This window comes from Canis aureus, chromosome 10 (assembly GCF_053574225.1).
Source record: "Canis aureus isolate CA01 chromosome 10, VMU_Caureus_v.1.0, whole genome shotgun sequence".
In the NCBI taxonomy this organism is placed as follows: domain Eukaryota; kingdom Metazoa; phylum Chordata; class Mammalia; order Carnivora; family Canidae; genus Canis; species Canis aureus.
The window spans coordinates 57,048,876-57,070,362 of NC_135620.1; the positions used below are offsets into that span (position 1 = coordinate 57,048,876).

The 21,487-nt window shown below is 39.6% G+C and overlaps 2 protein-coding genes across 6 annotated transcripts in view; one reads left to right on the forward strand and one right to left on the reverse strand.

Annotated features, from left to right (window-relative positions):
• LOC144322502 (uncharacterized) overlaps window positions 1-18,159 on the forward strand; it is a 34,855-nt gene extending 16,696 nt beyond the window's left edge. For 2 of the 3 annotated variants that reach the window (XM_077912639.1, XM_077912638.1), the window contains exon 3: window positions 17,252-18,159. In XM_077912639.1, coding sequence (XP_077768765.1) covers window positions 17,252-17,497 — 246 coding nt within the window. In that variant the 3' untranslated portion in view covers window positions 17,498-18,159. Of the gene's footprint in view, window positions 1-1,479; window positions 1,860-17,251 lie in introns of those variants that run through there. The other variant, XM_077912640.1, reaches the window with a different exon arrangement.
• On the reverse strand, window positions 752-17,685 carry TRMO (tRNA methyltransferase O). 3 transcript variants are annotated; one of them, XM_077912634.1, is made up of 5 exons: window positions 17,539-17,685; window positions 12,596-12,770; window positions 9,976-10,133; window positions 4,043-4,750; window positions 752-1,210 (listed from the first exon to the last, which is right to left on the reverse strand). In XM_077912634.1, exons 1-5 carry the CDS (start codon window positions 17,612-17,614, stop codon window positions 951-953), a joined length of 1,377 nt encoding a protein of 458 aa, XP_077768760.1. In that variant the 5' UTR covers window positions 17,615-17,685; the 3' UTR covers window positions 752-950. The 3 variants fall into 3 exon arrangements, with proteins under 3 accessions (XP_077768760.1, XP_077768761.1, XP_077768762.1); XM_077912635.1 differs by having other exon boundaries at window positions 17,436-17,563; XM_077912636.1 differs by lacking the exons at window positions 9,976-10,133; window positions 12,596-12,770; window positions 17,539-17,685 and adding an exon at window positions 5,462-5,611.
• Window positions 18,160-21,487: the final 3,328 nt, after the last annotated feature.

Below are 21,487 nucleotides of genomic sequence, written 5' to 3' on the forward strand. Positions count from 1 at the left end.
GCTGATCATAAATCTTCAGTTATCTGGGATCACATCATTAAAATCACCTATAGGCAACACATTCTTACAACCACTTCCTGCATGGTACTACGTAGGAACCATGTACAGACTTAATTGCTATATTTTATCTAACTGTAACACATGTCTTCCTCCTCCTCTAATTATAACTTATCGTAAGAACTGCATCTTTTTTATTTTATTTATTTATTTTTTTTTGCATCTTGTTTTTATCTCATTTTATCACCAAAAGCTAACCCATAATAGGCTTTCAGTAAATACTCATAGAATAAATAAGAAATAAACCAGTAATTAAGTTATTTTCTTGGATTCCTGGGGTGACTTTCTTTTCTGATACAAAGACATCCAAAGAAAGATCAGAGTCCGTATTTTAGAATCGGGATTAAATATATGTATACAATATACATACAAATATGTGTATGACAAAGTCTCTAAAACACAGGGGTTTAATCTCTAAAGAGCTTTAATACCACTTGTTTTTGGTCTGTTAGTTTCCTAAGACGTTGGTAACTCAGTTTTTATGATGAAATAGGTCAAACTTTTGCAGACAGGAAAACCAATACTGGAAAACCAGTATGACTGTTGAACAGATCCCCTGGCTTATAAGTTCCTGCTAGAATGATCTCTACCCAGTTTTACCAAGTGCCAAAAACAATCAGCTTCTTTCAGAAATCACTGAGATTTCATTACCTTTGGATTCTTTGATATTAACCAAATGAAAAGCATACATATATTTCTCTAAATTTTGTATCTCTGTTTATTAAAAATGTTTTTCGAATAATTATTTTGAACCCAAATCAATCAAAGCAGTGAGATCACAAACTGTTCTTTCTGCAAAGACTCATTAACACATCACATCATTAACTTGTATAGATAATCCAAAAGCCAATTCAAAGTCGATTAGGCTGTTTTAAATGCATGATGGAGGCTACTTACGATCCCAGAGACACCAAGTACTCCTCAGGATCAGTCATCTGAACAGGTTCTGAAGCTGGCTTGATCCTTAGAACCTCTGCAAAGTCATCACCAAACCAGCAAGTGATGTGTGCTATGTCTACAGTAAAGTAGAAAAGGCGGTCCTGGCAGAGCTTCCGTCGATATATGGACCGAGGGTCGGCTGACAACACAGCCTCAATGGCATGCCTTGCTTCCTCTGCTGATTGAAAATATTTAAATGAAGACTGACTGCCATCTGCAATGAGAAAAATATAACTTAGTGCTGAAAATGATGCAGATCAAATTTCATTACAGTGAACTTTAATGCGGAGATTGGTTGGTTCCTTGACTTTCACATGAAATGAACTGGGTTTGGCAATCTATTCAGTCGTTGCAGAGAAGGTCACTTTCAAATGTATTTATTACTATTAGAGTAAACTTATACATGCCACAAATTTTCATTTGTTCAACAAAATCTATGTTCAATGACGCCTTTAACTTGATTCCTTGTCATTTTCTTCTCAGAATGGAGGCATGGTCAGGGAAATGCATGACAGTCCCAGCACTCTCAGAAAGCCACAGGAAAGAAAACTAAACCCACGTACAACCAAAGCACCAGCTATAGGCAAGGGACAGTGTCTCAGAGAGCTAGCGTCACAGCCCCAGTTAAAAGTAACACCACATTCCCTAAGGAACAAGGACATGGGAGAGTCCTGGAAAAAGTAAAATAGATACTCTGAGAAAGCTGAATGCCGGGGATCCCTGCGTGGCTCAGCGGTTTCACGACTGCCTTTGGCCCAGGGCGCGATCCTGGAGTCCCGGAATCGAGTCCCAAGACAGGCTCCCGGCATGGAGCCTGCTTCTCCCTCCTCCTGTCTCTCTGCCTCTCTCTCTAAGTCATAAATAAATAAATAAATAAACAAACAAACAAAGAAATAAATACTGAATGCCATTACTAGGGAAGAGGCCGCCTCATAGCACCAAAGGTGCGTATTTCAGGTAAACAGATGTATATCCTGTTAAGTGGCAAAACTTCCTACATCTATATTATCATGGATGTATTTTAATTCTTAAAAATACAGTTATGTACAAAACTTAAAAAAATGAACTGTGACTTAATTTTTAACAGCTACAACATAACATACATCCAAATGAAGGCTAACTCCTTCCAGGAAGGCATGTGCTTTAAACAATGTTGTTCTTATCAAAATATCATCTGGAGTCATGGTGGATCTTATTCTTCTGAAAGTAAATTCAATATTTAGAAAACAGCCAAAAATCACTCTGGGCTATATCCAGTCAGTTCGTAAATAAAGCCATTTTGGTCAAAAACCAAAAACCAATTCAACTGCAAATCACATGGAATCCTTAAACAAAACAAAACAAAACAACCCTCACCAAGGCCCAACTGTGCAGTGCTAAGATCCCTTTATTGCATGCCTCATGAAATGACTCCAAACACACTTAAAAAAGAGGAATTCCAAAATCATCACACTCTTCAGTAACAGTGTAAGTAAGAAAAGCTCCAGCCTTTTGCTTGGTTATTCATTTGGCACAGGTGCCCTTGCCTCACTTCTCTGCCTACGTAGCCTTCCAGGCTTAGCTCACATGAAAGCCTTCCAGGCTTTCTTCCAGGAAGCCTTCCCAGATTTCCTCCCTGCTCCTCAAGTCACAATCCTTCACCCTCTCGTTTATCCACAAGCACTCCATTCCAGCACCAATCCCCCCACCTCCACCAACAACACACTGCCACCATTACAGTATCTTTTATCTTTTCTAGACTAAACTTTCTGAGGTCATTTCTTGTTTCTGTATTGACTCCAAATTCTGCTGTTCCTGTTTTATAGTTACATTTCATAACTTCTCTTTTAAATGATTTTTTCAAATCAATAAGTTTTATTGTAACCTCTCAGATATACAGCATTATAGTTTGAAAATAATAACACTTTCCAAAGTAGGGAAGCATTCACTGATAACTGCAGGCCAAAGGGTAAGTATAAATATAAAGTATCTTCCAGGCAGCACTGCTTCCTTTGTTCTATCACAAAATTCTTTTAAAACTGACCTTCCTCCTCCCATCAAATGTATACAACGATGAAACAACTTTCATAAACAAAACTTTTTAAATAAAGAGGTCAATCTAGAAATCAAATGCTTTGTTTAAACATAAAGCCTTTGGAAAGAATAAGAAACACACCCTGGGTGGCAGATGAAATCAGGCATATCCTTGGCAACTAACAGGCTACTTCTTACTGGAATCACTGCAGCCACCTCATAACAGCCCCTTTCTTCATTCTATATTGCTGCTTGGGATCTGCTACAGGCTGGGGAAACCACGTGTTAAAGTAAACAAGCTCCAAGTCAAAGCCCTGTGGCCTCTCTTCTACAGTGAAGTCTCTAGGGCTGGGACTTTTATGAGGACAATTACTGTGCTAAGAGACTCTTTCCCTTTTACTCCTGGCTCTGTGTCAGAGGTAGAACTATCAGCCACCTGATAGAATAAAATGGGGTATTTCTCTAGTCAGACAGTTAAACACATGAAAAAACTTACAGAACAAGAAGAATTTAGCTTCTGAATGCTGTTTGAAAACTCCAGGAACTGGGATGCCTGGGTGGCTCAGTGGTTGGGGGCCTGCCTTCGGCTCGGGTCGTGATCCGGAATCTGGGATCAAGTCCCGCATCAGGCTCCCTGCAAGGAGCCTGCTTCTCCCTCTGCCTATGTCTCTGCCTCTCTCTCTTTCTCTCTCTGTTTGTGTCTCTCATGAATAAATAAATAAATCTTAAAAAAGAGAGAGAGAAGAAAAGAAAACTCAAGGAACTACTGTAACAGATTGACAAGAGCCCCTAAATCATGAGCCACTTCATGAGGCAGCAGCCATTCTCAGCAAAAACTTTACTGAATGTCTAGGACTCACCGTGGTGAACAAAGTATGTCATCAGATGGTGCCTTTGCTCAAATACAATTTTATACTCCTACATTTCTTACAACCAGTCATACTGACAAATACTCTATATAACTGCCCTCAGAAATACCAAATTTGGCTAAAGCTCTCATTCAGACATAAGAAACAGAAAGAACCTGGTTCACCTTCTGAACTGAGGTGCTCAAGATCCATCTCTGCGTGAGGAGTAAACCGGACTTCCAAGGTGGCCACAGGGGCCTCTCTCACCCAGGCAGGGACCATGCTGTGGGGGGCTGCACCAGCCATCCTGGAAGGGCAGTGAAGAGCCATGGGCTGCAACTCTGCACTATTTCCTTTTGGAACCACTGCTTCTTTCCCACTCCTTAGCCTCTTTTCTGTACCTTCCTCTGAAAAGCTCTTCTCATCTACGGCCATACCACCCTGAACGTGCCTGATCTTGTCTGAAAAGCTCTTCTCCAGGCAATATGGGCCAATTTGTTCTTCTACAACATTCAGACTTTCATCATTTCTTGATTCTAAGCCCAAATCTGCTGCTATCTCCCTGTGCTGAGGGGAGTTTTGCTGGACTTTTGTTGAGTTGTCACGTTTCATATCGTCTTCTGAAGTTCTATCTTCAGGACATTTAGGTTTCTCCTTAGTGTGACTATAGGCTTGTGGTTTATCACACCTTGAGATCTGTCGCTGGTCATAGCTGTCAATCTTGCCATTAGACTGAGATGTATTTTTGGGTTTATATTGGTTTTTCTGTAAATTAAAGTCCTGTGGAGGTTCAACCAAATTTTGAGGTGAGTCATATTCAGCTATGTAGGGCTTTATGTCTAGGACAGGTGTGCCATGAATCATGTCAATTCCAGAAAGGTATATAGCTCCACCTATAATGTGAAAAACATATCCTCTTAGAAACAGTAACAATCAAGAACAGTACAAATAATTAAAAACCAACACCAACTGTTTATGCCTCCCCAAACTTACTCATAATTCTCTTACACACCGGGCTCTCTTATACCTGGTGCCAACACACCCTTTTCATTCTACCCGGAAACCCATCCTCTTCTTTACCTGTCAAACTCCTACATGTTATTTAAGGCTCTTCTATAATACCTCTTCTACAGAGCCTTTCTGGCTCTTCCACACATAAGTATTCTTTCTTCTGGGTTCCACAGAGAAACCTATGTACAAACCTCTGCTATATCCCTTTTCACATGGTCTGGCAAGGACCTAGTAGAGTCTCTCTCCCTAGACAATGGAGTAGGCCCTTCAGCACTGACTCATCTTTGCATCACTGGGGCTTCTTTTTTTTTTTTTTTTTTTTCCTTTTTTTTTTTTTTTTTAAATTGGTGTTCAATTTACTAACATACAGAATAACCCCCAGTGCCTGTCACCCATTCACTCCCACCCCCCGCCCTCCTCCCCTTCTACCACCCCTAGTTCGTTTCCCAGAGTTAGCAGTCTTTACGTTCTGTCTCCCTTTCTGATATTTCCCACACATTTCTTCTCCCTTCCCTTATATTCCCTTTCACTATTATTTATATTCCCCAAATGAATGAGAACATATAATGTTTGTCCTTCTCCGATTGACTTACTTCACTCAGCAGAATACCCTCCAGTTCCATCCACGTTGAAGCAAATGGTGGGTATTTGTCATTTCTAATAGCTGAGTAATATTCCATTGTATACATAAACCACATCTTCTTTATCCACTCGTCTTTCGATGGACACCGAGGCTCCTTCCACAGTTTGGCTATTGTGGCCACTGCTGCTATAAACATCGGGGTACAGGTGTCCCGGCGTTTCATTGCATCTGTATCTTTGGGGTAAATCCCCAACAGTGCAATTGCTGGGTCGTAGGGCAGGTCTATTTTTAACTCTTTGAGGAACCTCCACACAGTTTTCCAGAGTGGCTGCACCAGTTCACATTCCCACCAACAGTGTAAGAGGGTTCCCTTTTCTCCGCATCCTCTCCAACATTTGTTGTTTCCTGCCTTGTTAATTTTCCCCATTCTCACTGGTGTGAGGTGGGATCTCATTGTGGTTTTGATTTGTATTTCCCTGATGGCAGGTGATGCAGAGCATTTTCTCATGTGCATGTTGGCCATGTCTATGTCTTCCTCTGTGAGATTTCTCTTCATGTCTTTTGCCCATTTCATGATTGGATTGTTTGTTTCTTTGGTGTTGAGTTTAAGAAGTTCTTTATAGATCTTGGAAACTAGCCCTTTATCTGATATGTCATTTGCAAATATCTTCTCCCATTCTGTAGGTTGTCTTTGAGTTTTGTTGACTGTATCCTTTGCTGTGCAAAAGCTTCTTATCTTGATGAAGTCCCAATAGTTCATTTTTGCTTTTGTTTCTTTTGCCTTCGTGGATGTATCTTGCAAGAAGTTACTGTGGCCGAGTTCAAAAAGGGTGTTGCCTGTGTTCTTCTCTAGGATTATGATGGAATCTTGTCTCACATTTAGACCTTTCATCCATTTTGAGTTTATCTTTGTGTATGGTGAAAGAGAGTGGTCTAGTTTCATTCTTCTGCATGTGGATGCCCAATTTTCCCAGCACCATTTATTGAAGAGACTGTCTTTCTTCCAATGGATAGTCTTTCCTCCTTTATCGAATATTAGTTGACCATAAAGTTCAGGGTCCACTTCTGGGTTCTCTATTCTGTTCCATTGATCTATGTGTCTGTTTTTGTGCCAGTACCACACTGTCTTGATGACCACAGCTTTGTAGTACAACCTGAAATCTGGCATTGTGATGCCCCCAGATATGGTTTTCTTTTTTAAAATTCCCCTGGCTATTCGGGGTCTTTTCTGATTCCACACAAATCTTAAAATAATTTGTTCTAACTCTCTGAAGAAAGTCCATGGTATTTTGATAGGGATTGCATTAAACATGTATATTGCCCTGGGTAACATTGACATTTTCACAATATTAATTCTGCCAATCCATGAGCATGGGATATTTTTCCATCTCTTTGTGTCTTCCTCAATTTCTTTCAGAAGTGTTCTATAGTTTTTAGGGTATATAGATCCTTTACACCTTTGGTTAGGTTTATTCCTAGGTATCTTATGCTTTTGGGTGCAATTGTAAATGGGATTGACTCCTTAATTTCTCTTTCTTCAGTCTCATTGTTAGTGTATAGAAATGCCACTGATTTCTGGGCATTGATTTTGTATCCTGCCACGCTACGAATTGCTGTATGAGTTCTAGCAATCTTGGGGTGGAGACTTTTGGGTTTTCTATGTAGAGTATCATGTCATCGGCGAAGAGGGAGAGTTTGACTTCTTCTTTGCCAATTTGAATGCCTTTAATGTCTTTTTGTTGTCTGATTGCTGAAGCTAGGACTTCCAGTACTATGTTGAATAGCAGTGGTATCACTGGGGCTTCTAACTCTGGCCCAGGCACATCAGAGTCCTCAATATATCTGTGGGAACAATGAGGATTTCCACTGTTTCCAGGCAAACAGACACTACAGTGGTCCCCAGGATGCCCACCTCCTGGTGTTCACACCCTTGTATAATCCCCATCTCTCAAGTGTGACTTGATATCACTCCAGTTACTATGTTATATTACCTAAGGCTCCTGTGCCTGCAGACAGATGCACTCAAGATATTCTTCTTGTGGGCTTGATGAAGTAAGCAGTCACACTAGGAAAGCCCATGTGGCAAGGCAGTGCAGGAGTGTCTAGGAGCTGAGGGCAGCCACCAGCCAACAACCAGCAAGCAATTGTGGCTCTCAGTCCCACAGTCACAAGAAAGTGAATCCTGCCAACAACGTAATTGAGCCTGGAAGCAAATTCTTCCACAGTTGAAACTCCAGATGACACCTTATTTGCAGCTTGATAAGATCCTAAGCAGAGGACTAAGCTGTTCCTATACTTCTACACTAATTATTATGAAACATAATAATATTTCAAAGAGGTAGTATTATTTAAACTGATTAAGTGTGTGGTAATTTGTTACACAGCAATGGGAATCTAATCCATCCATCAAGACTCGAACAATTAAGGAGAATATAAGTCACTGTTGCCCAATATTAAGGACAAGTCTTTTGTCTCACTTATACAGCTGCATGTTCAGTTCCTGCTACTGGTGCAGAGTCAACTAACTTGATTCTTGGGAAACTGGCCAAATGAGAATCCAAAAATTGCATGTGATCGCATTGCATTCTGTCTTCATTTAAGAAAACCATGACTAACAAAGGACTCTGTTTTCTAAAACATGCTCACCGTGAATGACCTGGAACTCTGGCATAATGACTTTGGACTTCCTAATGGATATGCCTAACAATGTCTGCAGAAGAAGAAAGTATTGTAGTATATGTAAAAGTTCATGGGATATCGAGTTACACAACCAACTGGCTGGATACAATGAGGTAAATTATCAAACATCAAAGAGCCTCAGCTCCCTCATCCATAAAAGGGGGATTGCTACTCCATCAAACCCAAAGAGCCACTGTGAGATAATGTACACAAATGCTCTTTTTAACTGTAAAGCACCACACAAACACTAATAGTCACCATAACATCATTTGTTGAGAATGTCTCCAGTGTTATTGTGTTTGCCTTTTACATTTCTAATTTGATATACCCAATTAGAATTTTAAGTTCTTCTGTAATGCAGAGATTTTTATTTAATTTGTTTGCCACTACACCCTAAGCACCTAGAACAATCCCTGGCACATGCATAGTGCTCAGAAAATATGTGTGGGTTGCACGAATGATCATAAAATGTTCCCGTACTGTTACCCAAGCTGGTCAGCCATCACAATTTGATAAAGCTCACATTGGACTGGCTACAGAATTTTCCTGGAAAACCTACCCAAGGCCCAGGTGAATAAAACCCAGGGGAGGGATTTCAAGTTCTGGCAAAAAACAAGCGAAATACCTGGTCTTACCTATTTAGCACAGAAGAGCCTAAAAAGTACTCTTAGAGCTTCTGCCTCATAAGATCCTTAAAAAAGTACTCTGGAGTCCCAGAGAAGGCAGGTCTTACTCCTTTGCCTACTTTACAAACAAGCAAGCTAAAGCCTGGAATGGTCTCCCAACTCTCAGGCTACCTGCTACTTCATCTTCTACCTCTCTAACAAATGTGCTTATTAGGTCAGAGTGATTTAAGAACAGGATGCTTTACTAACAAACCAACAAACCAAAACTCTATTCTACAGAAAACAGATCAGTGGTTGCCAGAGGGAACAGGGTAGGGAGACAGGTGAAACGGGTGAAGAGGAACAAGAGGTAAAAACTTTCAATTACAAAATAAGTAAGTCATGGGATGTCATGTACAGCACAGGGACTATACTCAATAATACTGTATTATATATTTGAAAGTTGTTGAGAGTAGATCTTGAAAGTTCGTATCATAAAAAAAATTTTTGTAACTATATGGTGATAAATGATTATCTAGACTTATTGTGGTGATCATTTTGCAATGTATATAAATGTTGAATCATATTGTACACTTCAAACTAGTATGTCAATTATACTTAAAAAAAAATGGGATGCTTCAAAAAAATGTATGGCTTGGTCACTAGATTATATATGAACATAGTTAAAACTAATCTGGTATTCTATACAGGCACTTCCACAATCTGATAGGTGTTTAAATGGTATTATAGTGAGATTCATCGCAGACCCTCTACCACACATCAGAGTTAACAGCTGTACTAGAACCACAATGCATGTTCATTTCCTCAAAGATGCAAGGAAGAAATAATACCACCCCACATGTTTACCATATCTACACATACAACCAGTTACTATGTGTTAATTCTGAAAGTGTCCAATTATTTTTTAATAATTTTGTGTTTATTGTATTCCAAGTCAGAGAAAGTACTAATTTAATAATTATGAAGTCATACATTATTTTTAAATAATGTAATAGGTTCTACTACATGTGTTGATAATGAAATTGAGCATCTTATGAGAGCTGATTTCAAATGGTAACATTCTTTTAGTCATTTCGTGTTCTTCCTTGTCTGGTGGTTGTCAGGGGTTAACACCATTGGTACTCGTCAGAATAACAACAGCCAGTGAATACTAGGTTGGTTTCGTAAGACTTCTTTCAGGTAAGGAAGAAAAGACAAACGTAGAAACGGAAAGTGTTACCTTCTAGCTTTTCCAGCTTGGCCAGGGTCAATCCTATCGCATTGGGACGATGCGGGCTCCTTGTGGAGAAAACTCCAGTCTTCGCACCATTCAGCCTGGGAGGCTGCACTTTCGCCTTACAGCTCAAATGACCATTTTTGTGAAAAACAAACAAAATCCTATTGAAAATAAACCAAACCATCAAGTAAGAAGAGAATACTAATTAATTTATCATAATGATTTGATGGGAGAAAAAAATCTTTAATCTATAATCCCACAAATTAAAACAGAATGCTTTCAATGGTATTACAGTGTAATCAGTGGGGAAAGAAACAAAGCTATTCTCATTCCCTGCAGGAAGGCAGAGTTTGATCTCTATATCCTTTGCTAACATAATTACTGGCATGTGGTAGGAACTTAAATAATATTTGTCAAGTATCTGAATAAGCAATATTTATGGAGTAAGTGCCTGCTATTTTCCAATCGGCTAGACGTTTTATACTCATTTAACTCTCCTGACAAGCCTAAGATTTGTCATTTATCCCCTACTTTAAGAATGAGGAAAAACAGGCTCAGAAATGTTAAATGTCTTGGCAGTGCCTTCCTAAACAACACATAAAAGCAGGAAGCCATGAAGAGAAACAAGAACAGATATGAACTCATTAAATCATTAAGTTTATGACAACAAAATGTCATCCCAGGAGAAAATGTTTGCTGCATGTACAATGGACAATGAGTTAATATCTGTGGTATACAAAGTCTTCCTACAAATCACAAAGGAAAGGGCAACTCATAAGAAATTAGGCAAAGAACATGAATAAGCAATTCATAAAAGAGTAAGAAATAGCAGCAACCAAATGAAAAATGTTGAACCTCACTAATAAGACATTTAACTAAAAAAAAAAAAAAATACTATTTTTCTCGGGGCACCTGGCTGGCTCAATCGGTTGAGTATCTGACTCTTGATTTTAGCTCAGATTATTATCTCAGGGTTGTGAGATTGAGCCCCATGTCAGGCTCCGCACTCCTCGTGGAGTCTACTTGGGATTCTCTCCCTCTGCTCCTCTCCCCATGCAAACACTGGTGCACGCTCTCTCTCTCAAATAAGTAAATAAATAAACTCTTAAAAAAATATGGTTTTTCCCTATCAGACAAAAATGTAGAAAAACTGTAACATATAGTGTTAACAAGAATGTAGGAAGAAGGTTATTTTCATACAGTTTTGATATATAAATTGAGTTTAGAGCACAATTTGGCAGTAGCTCTCCAATATTATAAATATGCACACCCTCTAGCTCAATATAACCATTTCTGATACCTCTTTGTAAAAATGCACAAGTGCCAAGAATTGTGTCTAAGAAGGTCTGTTATAGTATTACTATAATAGCAAAATAACTATCCATTAACAAAAAAGTGGTAAAATCATGGTATATCTATATTTTGCAATGAGACAGCCATTAAAGCAAAAAAGATAAATCTGTATGTACAGTCATGATATATACTGTTAAGAAAACATATTCCATTGTTTAAAACAAATACCCACTCCCAATGTGTATGTTTATGCTTCTATGTGTACTAAAAAAGAAAAAGGCCAAGCTATTAAAAATAATGATCCCTAAAAAAAAAAAAAAAAAAAAAATCCCTAAAGAGTGTTGGGGTGAGGATGAGATAGAAGAAAAATAGGAGGAATACAGAAAAAAATCTCTCTCTTCTTTTTTTTAATCAGAAAAATGTCTTTATATAGATCTGGATCCATTTTTTTTTATACCAGCAATGTTTTTAATTTAATTAATTCAACCAAGATCACACAAACTAGATCAGATAACATGTTGTTTTTACTCTACCCACATCTCCAAATTAACACCAAAAATAAGCTATTTCAGAATAGATACTTAATTTTAGGTCTTCACTAATAAAATCAGACCAAGTCATACTGGTGATACTGGAGTGGAGAAGAATGGACAGAGACAGAATTCCAAGTGACAATAACACTAGTATAACACAGGTCCTAATATAGGTAACACTTTAGAGTATCCAGATTTTTAAAGTTTCTTTTGTCTCTTAGGAAGAATAGACTTAATTGTTCATGGATCTAGAGCAGAGTCTCAAACTTTTTCTGTAAAGGATCATACAGTAAATATTTGAGGATTTGCAGGCCAACCAGTCTCTGTTGTAACTATTCAACTCTGCCATCATACCACAATACAGCCATGCACAATTGTATTGATGGAATGGAATGTATTGATGGAATGAATGGAAATGGTTGTGATGTCATAAATTTATTTACAAAGATAGGATGTAGATGGATTCTACAGGCTATAGCTCACTGTCTCCTGGTCCAGAAGATAGAATAATGACCCATAGGCGGAATCAAGAGGTATATAGATTTCAGCTCAATGGAAGGAATTCATCACAATTAGAACCAACTGCAAATGGAATGTGCCGCCTCAGTGGATCCCCAGTTTCCATGAGGGTGCCCAAGTTATATATACAGTCACGTGCATGAATGTGGTATGGGAGTTCCATGCAATTGATAAAGGTGATCTGGATGGCAGACTCCCAAGGTTGCCTTCACCTGGAGTACTTTACTCAAGGGCAAGTTCTGGCCCAAAGAACCACTTCTAACTATAAAACAACTTACCAAACATGAGAAAACTGTTCTAAGCCCATCAAAGAATGTTCAGGATTATTAAAGATGCTCTTTCTAATTCTCAAACAAGCCCGCGAATGGCTACAAATAGATGGCTGCCTTGGAGTACCATTCTTCGCTGAGAAACAGGATTCCAAATAGCCAATTGGCTCAGTTAAAATATTCCCTACAGAAGAAAATTAGGCAAGAAATCATTAGTCAAAATGTCAAATAAAAATGTAGGAAAACATGTTTTCTTCAATGCACTGATTTCATAGTTTTAACATCTACCAAGTGTTACGCAACTATTAAAAATGATTCATATAATATGAATACATATAAATAGCCTCATAACTACACAGACATTATTATATCCCATTAGATAGCCAGAAAGAGTGCAGGTCTAAGAAAGATAGGAGGTATTTTTAGAAGTTCTACTATGACCATATTTCAAATTCTGTTACCATTTCTAAGGTACGTGACTTTGGTCAGGGCTAAAAGGGTATTTAAAATAAAGAGTATTGGAGTGTCTGGGTGACTCAGTTAGTTAAGCATCTGACTCTTGGTTTCAGCTTGGGTCAATATCTCAGGGTTGTGCGATCAAGCCCCAAGTTGGGCTCCGGGCTGAGCATGGAGTCTGCTTGAGATTCTCTCCTTCTCCATCCCCCTTTGCTCCTCCCCCGACTCACACTTGGGCATGCGTATACTCTTAAAAAAATAAATGAATTATTTTTAAAAATTAAAAATAAAATAGAATAACATGCACAAAGTTAAATGTGAAGTGCCATAGCATATGCAGGGAACAAGCTATTTCAATTGGCTGGAGTATGAAAGATAACGCAAAGAAAAATGAAAGATAAGGAGACAGAGGTGTATACATCCTCATGCTTTTCAAGTTTGTGTTAAGCTGCTGTACATTTGCAAAAGACCTATATCAGTACTTGTTTTTGCTAATCAAAAGAAATACGAAGAGAATATCTGATTTTACCAAAAAAGGCAAAAAGTGAAGTGTTCAGCACTTGTTTTGCAGCAAGCTATTATAGATGTAGGGTGTGCCCCAAGCAGGGAGATCAGCCCCACCCAGCTCCTTCCCCAGGAACCACACTCAGCATCTGAGCATCAAGCCACCAGAGCTTTGAACTGTGTGAGCATCTGTGCTTTATCTGGATTTGTTTTTTGCATTCCCTAGGAAGATGTGACCTAAAGTAACAGAAAAACCTGAGAGAGGTTATTTTTTGGGTCTGGGAACATTCAACGATTTTCCCATATAAATTAATGATAATTGCTTCTCTGCATTATACCATTTCAGCTTACGAAAAATTTCATAGGCATGCTCTACTTTCAGATAGTGGGGAAAACATGTCCGAATAAAGAGGCACTTGCTTAAAAAGAACAGAACATATGAAGCAAAGCAGTTTAAGCAATAAAGAAAGTACATGGTATCATACTATTAAAATATCTAGAGACAGGGTAGATTTCAGGTTAGGCATGGACCAGTAGCTCTCTGCCTCTTTAGAATGTCAGCTCCATGTTGGTAGGAGTTTTTCTATGTTGTTTACTACTATGTTCACTGTCTACTATATCGTATGCAAGGGGATAGGTACTCAAAAAATTCACGTTACATGGAAAAAAGGTTTAAGTCTAAACTAATTAAAATAAAAAGTGATAGAACATAATCCCTTATGCAAGTTTGTTTATACATCTACCTAAATATGTACTTGTACATGTCTAGAAAGCTATTTGGAAGGACATGTTACCAAATGTTAACATTTTGGTAAAATGGATATGGTAACATGTAAATTGGATGTGGTAAAGTGGTAAAAATGGACAGTGAGATTTTTGCATTATTCTTCTATTTAATTTTGTAATTTGTGTATTTGAAATTTTTACAAAAATTAGAAATCCCTTTTGTTTTTTGTAAGTAGTAATTCCTTTCAAAAGAAGAAAACTTGAAGGAAAAAGAAAAGAAAACTTGGCTAAGCAGCACGAATATAGGTTTAAAGTCCGAGGTATCCACAACTAGCATTTTGAATTTACAAACAACTTTTTTTTTTTTTAACATTTCATGAAAGCTTTACTAACTTCTTTTAAGAGATGTTATACACTCTAGACCATCATTTTATTTCCAGCATCCATTAAGTCTGTGCCACCAGCATGGGCGGTAAGATTATGGACCTGGTGTTGTCCCTCATAGCACCTTTCGTCACTCTTCACTTATAAAAACTGTTATTTATATATATGTAATAAATGTATAACAGAGAATAATACTATGAAACCCTGTGTACCCACCACCCATTCCAAGAACTAGAACTTTACAAACAAATTTTATCTTTTATATTGCTTTTCTCCTAAGGCACACCCATCCTTTCCCCCTGAGATAAACAGGTGCCATTCTGAATGGGATCTCATATCACTCCCTTTAATATAATTGTAATCACATGAATATGCATGCCTAGATAATACTTCATTTATTTTGCCTTTGAACTCCATAAAAACTGGTATCAAACTGCATGTTTTCTTCTCAGACTTACTTTCTCTCTCAATATTATGATTCTAAGACCCTCCTAACTGTGTGTTTTTGATGACTTTAAATTTTTTTCCAAGTATGTTTACAGGCATTCTTTTGTTTATCCTCATCCATGTTCCCGTAGAATAGACAATAAATACCTTAAAGATGAAGAAACTGAGGCCAAACAATTCTTTGGTGTTCATTAAAATGTCATAAAGAAAAAGGGCCAAAAAAGGACCCCTAACCTAGTAAGATGGGATCCCTGTGTCCTGCTTTCATTTGCTTAACAAACACTTTCCAACTGCATACAACTGCCCAATATTAAGCTAAGTTTGGGTAAAAAAAAAAAAAAAAAAAACCAAGAGAGGCACCTGGGTAGCTCAGTGGTTGAGCATCTGCCTTTAGCTCAGGCCATGATCCTGCGGTCTTGGGATGGAGAAGTGCATCAAGCTCCCCACAGGGAGCTTGCTTCTCCCTCTGCCTATGTCTCTGCCTCTCGTGAGTAAATAAATAAAATCTTAAAAAGAAACCAAAACAAGAACTCTGAATACAATGGAAGTAACGTTTGGGGGAGAACCTCATAATATGTCTCGATATCATAGAAAAAATATGTAAAGCACCTAGTACAACAGAAAGTGCTCAACAAAGATTGATTTTCCAAGCTCCTATTCAGGCTTTCGCCTCATTTTAACAATACAACTGTATTCATTGTGTAGTAAGAGAAAAAACCAACAAGTTATTAATGCAGAGTTTTTTTTTAAAGATTTATTTAGTTATTAATATGAGAGAGAGAGACAGAGAGAGAGAGAGAGGCAGAGACACAGGCAGAGGGAGAAGCAGGTTCCATGCACAGAGCCCAACATGGGACTCGATTCCAGGTCTCCAGGATCACCCCTGGGCTGACGGCGGCACGAAGAGCCACCCGGGCTGCCCTAATGCAGAGTTTTTATACACAAAGTTTAACTGTATGTCTTAGTGTTGACAGATAGTTCAGGTCCTTTTGCCTTCCTGCCTGGACTGTTAAATTAACCTTGTCTTAATTCATGTCCCCATTACAGGCCCTTCCCCTTGTGCACTATATCAATACTCCAGATTCCGCGTTCCTTAATTTTATGCTACCCTCTTGCTAAATTTTCCACCTTTCTGTTAGCAGAGGTTATATTTCCTAACCTGATATTCAAGGTTCTCTACAGAGCTTGCTACAGCAGCCCGTATACTAAAATCAAGGTTCTCTACAGTGTGAATTCAATAAACCTCCATCCAGTATTTCAAACTTACAGCTCCCCCATTCCATGCTATGTAGACCTCTGAGCCCTGTTCCTTCCTGCATATCGAAATATTAGACCTGTAATCTGGCACTGTGCAATAATTTTTTTTAAATGAGCACAACCTTTGACCAAGTTACAGTACTTTTAGTAAATTTAATCTAAGTTAAATTTTTATAACATGTGCACAAACATTTTAGTTTTAAGAATTTTCTTCAAAAAAAAAAAAGAATTTTCTTCCAATTGAAAACTGGCAGTAACCTAAATGCCCAACAGTAAGTAACTGGTTAATCAGAACACATCTCTAAAGCAAAATGGGGGTGCCTGGGTGGCTCAGTTGGTTAATCATCTGCCTTTGGCTCCGGTCATGATCCTAGGGTCCTAGGATCGAGCCCTACATGGGGCTCTCTGCTCAGTGGGGAGCCTGCTTCTCCATCTTCACCTTGCTTATGTGCACGCATGCTTTCCCTCTCTCAAATAAATTTTAAAAATTTTTTTCTTTTAACGCAGAATAATGCGCAATCCCTTAAAATTATTAATGGCCATAGATTTATAGGGAACTTAAGTTTTAGAAAAAAAATCATAAAACAGTGGCGTCACATAATCCCATTTTTCTACCGTGCATGAACTGAAACAGGAAAGTTAAGTAGACTCCAGGATATTAAGTGTGGTTTTCTCTGGGTGACAGCAGATTTTAATTTTCTTCCATTTGCTTCTTCTAATCTAATATTCTCTCTATAATGACGTGAAAACAAACTCATGCCCATCTCTTCCAGAACCATAAAAAGATTTCCCGTCTCTCCCGCCTCACTTCCCTTAGTACAGGATGCCTCACTCTCGTATTTATTAATTCCAAACCCGCTAACACCGGCGTTCGCATCCTCACTCTCACAGGAGCACGACCTCTGCGAGAAAGGCTGCTGCTGCTCAGCACGTGGCTGCTCCAGCCACCGCGCCAAGCCCGACCCAGCCGCAGCTACCCCGCAACAGGAGATGACATCATTCCGCTCGCCTCGGCAAAATCACGTGGTCGCCCGTGCACGTGATCCGTGGCTTCGCAATAAGTATAATGACGCACTTTGGTTCAACTTGTCGCGTCTTGTGTCCCTCTCTGCCGTCAAGTCAGCGGCCTGCGCCTAGGCCTCCTTCGGGTGCGGAACCGCGGGTCTGTCAGAAGTTACCTGTTTCCAGAGCCGGCTTCACGCACCCGCACGGGGCCGCTGCGGGCCGAGACCCCGGCTCCTCCGAGCCGCGCATAGCTGCTGCTCACTGAGGTGTCGACCCTAGGCGACAGGCCTTCCGCTTCCGGTCCCCGAGCTTGGCGCCTGCGCAGAAGCCGCCCTGGAAGGTGCGGACCCAGAGCCTGGCGCATGCGCGGGGGGCGGGGAGCGGGGAGCGGGGAGCGCCCTTAGCGGGCGCGGCCGGCGGCACCCGGAGGGTTTCGCTGGGTTTCCTGAAGCCCTTTCCCGGCCTCGGTTCCTCTCCCGGGCCCGGCTCTCCGTCTCCTCGCTCTGATCCTCTGCGACTCACCACCAGTGACTCCCGATTTCCTGCGCTTGCCGAGGGGGGCGCTTCCATGAAGAATTACGCACTAGGATGCCTCTCTCGGAACATTAATATAGGAGTCTACGTGTCCAGTGAAGGACACTGATTTTTAAAGAAAAAGGATGTGTACGTACAGTTACCACATAACCTAGTGGTCGGATGTCAGGAAATTAGACATTCTTGAGTGGTGAGAACACACATGATTATTTTATACTTCTGTATACTTTAATTTTTCCCACAGTAAAACGATGTTTTGTCAGCAAGGAACCCCAAGTAAACCTTATTTCTAATGGGGAACGTCACTGGAATAGGGGTTAAGAGGTGGGGAGGGGGGGGACTGGATTTTGTGCTCCATGCCAAACGGGAACTGGAGCAAGAATGAAATTGAGAGCCAATATGCCATGTACAAGGGAGAGACTGATCTTTTTTTTTTTTTTTTTTTAAGACTCTATTTATTTACTCATGAGAGACGCAGAGGGGGGGGGCGGGGCAGAGACACCGGCAGAGGGAGAAGCAGGCTCCATCCATGCAGGGAGCCCGACGTGGGACTCGATCCTGAGCCTCCAGGGTCACACCCTGGGCTGAAGGCGGCGCTAGACCGCTGAGCCCCCCCGGGATGCCCTAAAGATCTTTTTCTGTTCAGCTGTGAAAAGTTGAGAGCCAACAAGAATCCTGTTTTCATCCCACGCGATAAAAAGTTATCCTTGCAGCGATGCTACTACCTTTTTACCTACTTACTTGTAACGTCATCTCCTTCCTATATCAAGTTTCTCTGTACATACAGTTCTGTGTCTGGGTTTAAAAAAAAAAAAAAAAAAACCTGTGTGGGGCGGGGGGAACATATGGCTTGGAATATAAAATATTCAAAAGCATGCAAGTCCCCAGATGTTAAAGGCTCAACCATGAAAATCTGTTGCTAAACCTCTTTTCACTTGTCACAGAGTTATAGATCACTAATAGAAAACAACCAGTAACAGCCAAAGATTTAAAGAGAAGGTTGTGATTTAAACACACACACACACACACACACACACACACACACACACACACACACACAGGGCAGCTTGGGTGGCTCAGCGGTCTAGCGCTGCCTTCCGCCCAGGGCGTGATCATGGAGACCCGGGATCGAGTCCCACGTCGGGCTCCCTGCATGGAGCCTGCTTCTCCCTCTGCCTGCGTCTCTGCCTCTCTCTGTGTATCTATCATGAATAAATAAAATCTTTAAAATAAAAAATAAAACACACACTTTAAAATTGATAAAATTCATATATGTGTCTTCTGTCCATGAAAAAATTGGAAAACAATGCCTAATGGCATCTGTTTCCAGGAGAAATGCCATTCATCTGTGCACCTGCAGAAACAAGTTTGAGAACAATTGAGCTATATATATACTTCGTAAAACTGGGGCAGTAACACCTGGCATCGAGTTTGCCGCTAGATGGTGGTGTTGAAAGTGATACATCTCGCTTAATTTGTGGACAAACCATTGTGGAAAATGAGAGGTATTTGCCCGCCTGACCCTAGACATTATTATCTCATGATAATCAGGCCACAATCATGCATTACAGAGTGTAACAAGTATACTGAGATGCAAGGCTGATTTGGAAACACTGAATTAGCTTGCTACATCTAAATTTCAAAGGTAAATTTTCTCTTTATGGAAAATAGGAACTTAAATATGTAGCACCTTTATTATGTGCTCTGAGGCTTTTTTTATTATCCTTTCCAGAGTTATATCTGATTATTTGTAGTTTTTAAGGCAACTGTTTCTTTGGAGGTAAGACCTGGGAATATTCCTTTACAAAAACCTAAATGATTCTGATATAGGTGGTCATCATCCTACATTTAAAAATGGTTCTTAATCTTTCATTTGGATGAAGTATCCCTTTGAAAAAACAACTAAAGCTTCAGGACTTCTCATGCATCATTTTAGATTTAATAGCATAGGATTCAGGGATTTTTAAGAACCACTATTGTACCTATAAAGTAGGGGTAGATGGTTGCAAAACTTTTGGTTCTGTGACCTCAAGGTTCTAAGCCAAGAAGAAAACTGTAAAGTGTTCAGATGCACACTGGTGTTTGAGAATAGTGAGAAAGCAGAGATTGTGTGTATACAGGGAGTGGGGTAAGAGGACAAGTAGAAAGGGTCCTAAGAGGTAAAAAGAGAAGATCCCTCTCTTTCTAGTGTACTATATTCCTCCTTCTATCTACTTCCCCATCTCACCTTTATGCTCTTGTGCATTGTACCTCTACAACTATCTTATGGTTCATCTTTTTTTTTCTTATGGTTCATCTTAATGCAACACTATTAGAACATGAAACTTCCATTTACTTTTTTTTTCCTCTAATGTTGACCCACTCTGGCAGGTGAATTGAGACAAGATTTCCTAAGATTATACCCAGCATGAAAAAGCACTGAGGTAGTTAGATGTGACTTTAGGTGAATACTCAGCCTCTTTGAGGTTATTCCCTCATCTATAAAACTGGAATGATAATCATTGCCCCACCCATTTCACAAACTCTTGTGCAAATCAAATTTAAGTGTATATGAGGGATCCCTGGGTGGCGCAACGGTTTGGCGCCTGCCTTTGGCCCAGGGCGCGATCATGGAGACCCGGGATCGAATCCCACATCGGGCTCCTGGTGCATGGAGCCTGCTTGCTTCTCCCTCTCTCTCTCTCTCTCAATCTGTGTGTGTGTGTGTGTGTGTGACTATCATAAATAAATAAAAAAATTAAAAAAATTTAAGTGTATATGAAAATGTAAATTCTGAAGTGCCATCCAGATGTGAATGACTGCTATGGTTATGCTGCCCTCAATATGTCGCTTAATATAATGGGATATGAGTAATCTTTGTACAATGAATATATCCCAAGAGGAAACAAATGGAAGGTTTGTGGGGGAGTGTGTGCAAACAGGAGGAAAACAGCATTGTAACCTTCCACTATATCAGTGGCCCTCAACTGTAGCTGCACATTAGGATCACCTGGGGAACTTTTCAAATACCCTAAGTGCAATATTGTATCCTAGATGGGATCCTGAAGCAGAAAAAATATATTAGTAGAAAAACGAATGAAATTAAAATGGTAATGTCACAGTCTTAATTTCTTAAGTTTTGATAAGTGGATCATGGTTACAGAACATGTTAATATTAGGATAAACTTGGTGAGAGGCATACAGAAACTTGTGTACTATCTTTACAACTTTTTTATAATTTCTAAAATTATTCCTAAAATTTTTTTAAACAAAAAAGAACTAAAAAAATTAACATATCTATGCCTGGATGTCATCCTAGACAGGTAAATAAAAATCCCCCGGGGGGGTGTCTGGACAGCTGTAATTTTGAAACCTTCCACAGTGGTTCTAATGTATCCTGAGACTTAAGAACCTCTGTTCTACACTAAATGCTTGAGAGACTGGAACTTTGTTTTGCTCTTTGCTGTATAGCCTAGTACCTGGCACAGTGCCTGTGTACCTAGATGGAGAACTTGCACAATTGTGTCGTTGCTGAACTAAACCTTTACTTCCAAAAAATCTCCTTCACTTTGAGTGAAGATGGAAAACTGCCAACAGCCTGGTATTTTG

Excerpts from the sequence above, each read along its gene's own strand:
- TRMO (XM_077912634.1), bottom strand. The coding sequence starts at position 17,614 with ATGCGCGGCTCGGAGGAGCCGGGGTCTCGGCCCGCAGCGGCCCCGTGC. Across the intron at positions 10,134-12,595 it reads GAACAGTTTTCTCATGTTTG|GATTTTGTTTGTTTTTCACA; the intron begins GTAAGTTGTTTT and ends TATTTTCAATAG. Across the intron at positions 1,211-4,042 it reads TGAGCACCTCAGTTCAGAAG|ATGGCAGTCAGTCTTCATTT; the intron begins GTGAACCAGGTT and ends TTCTCATTGCAG.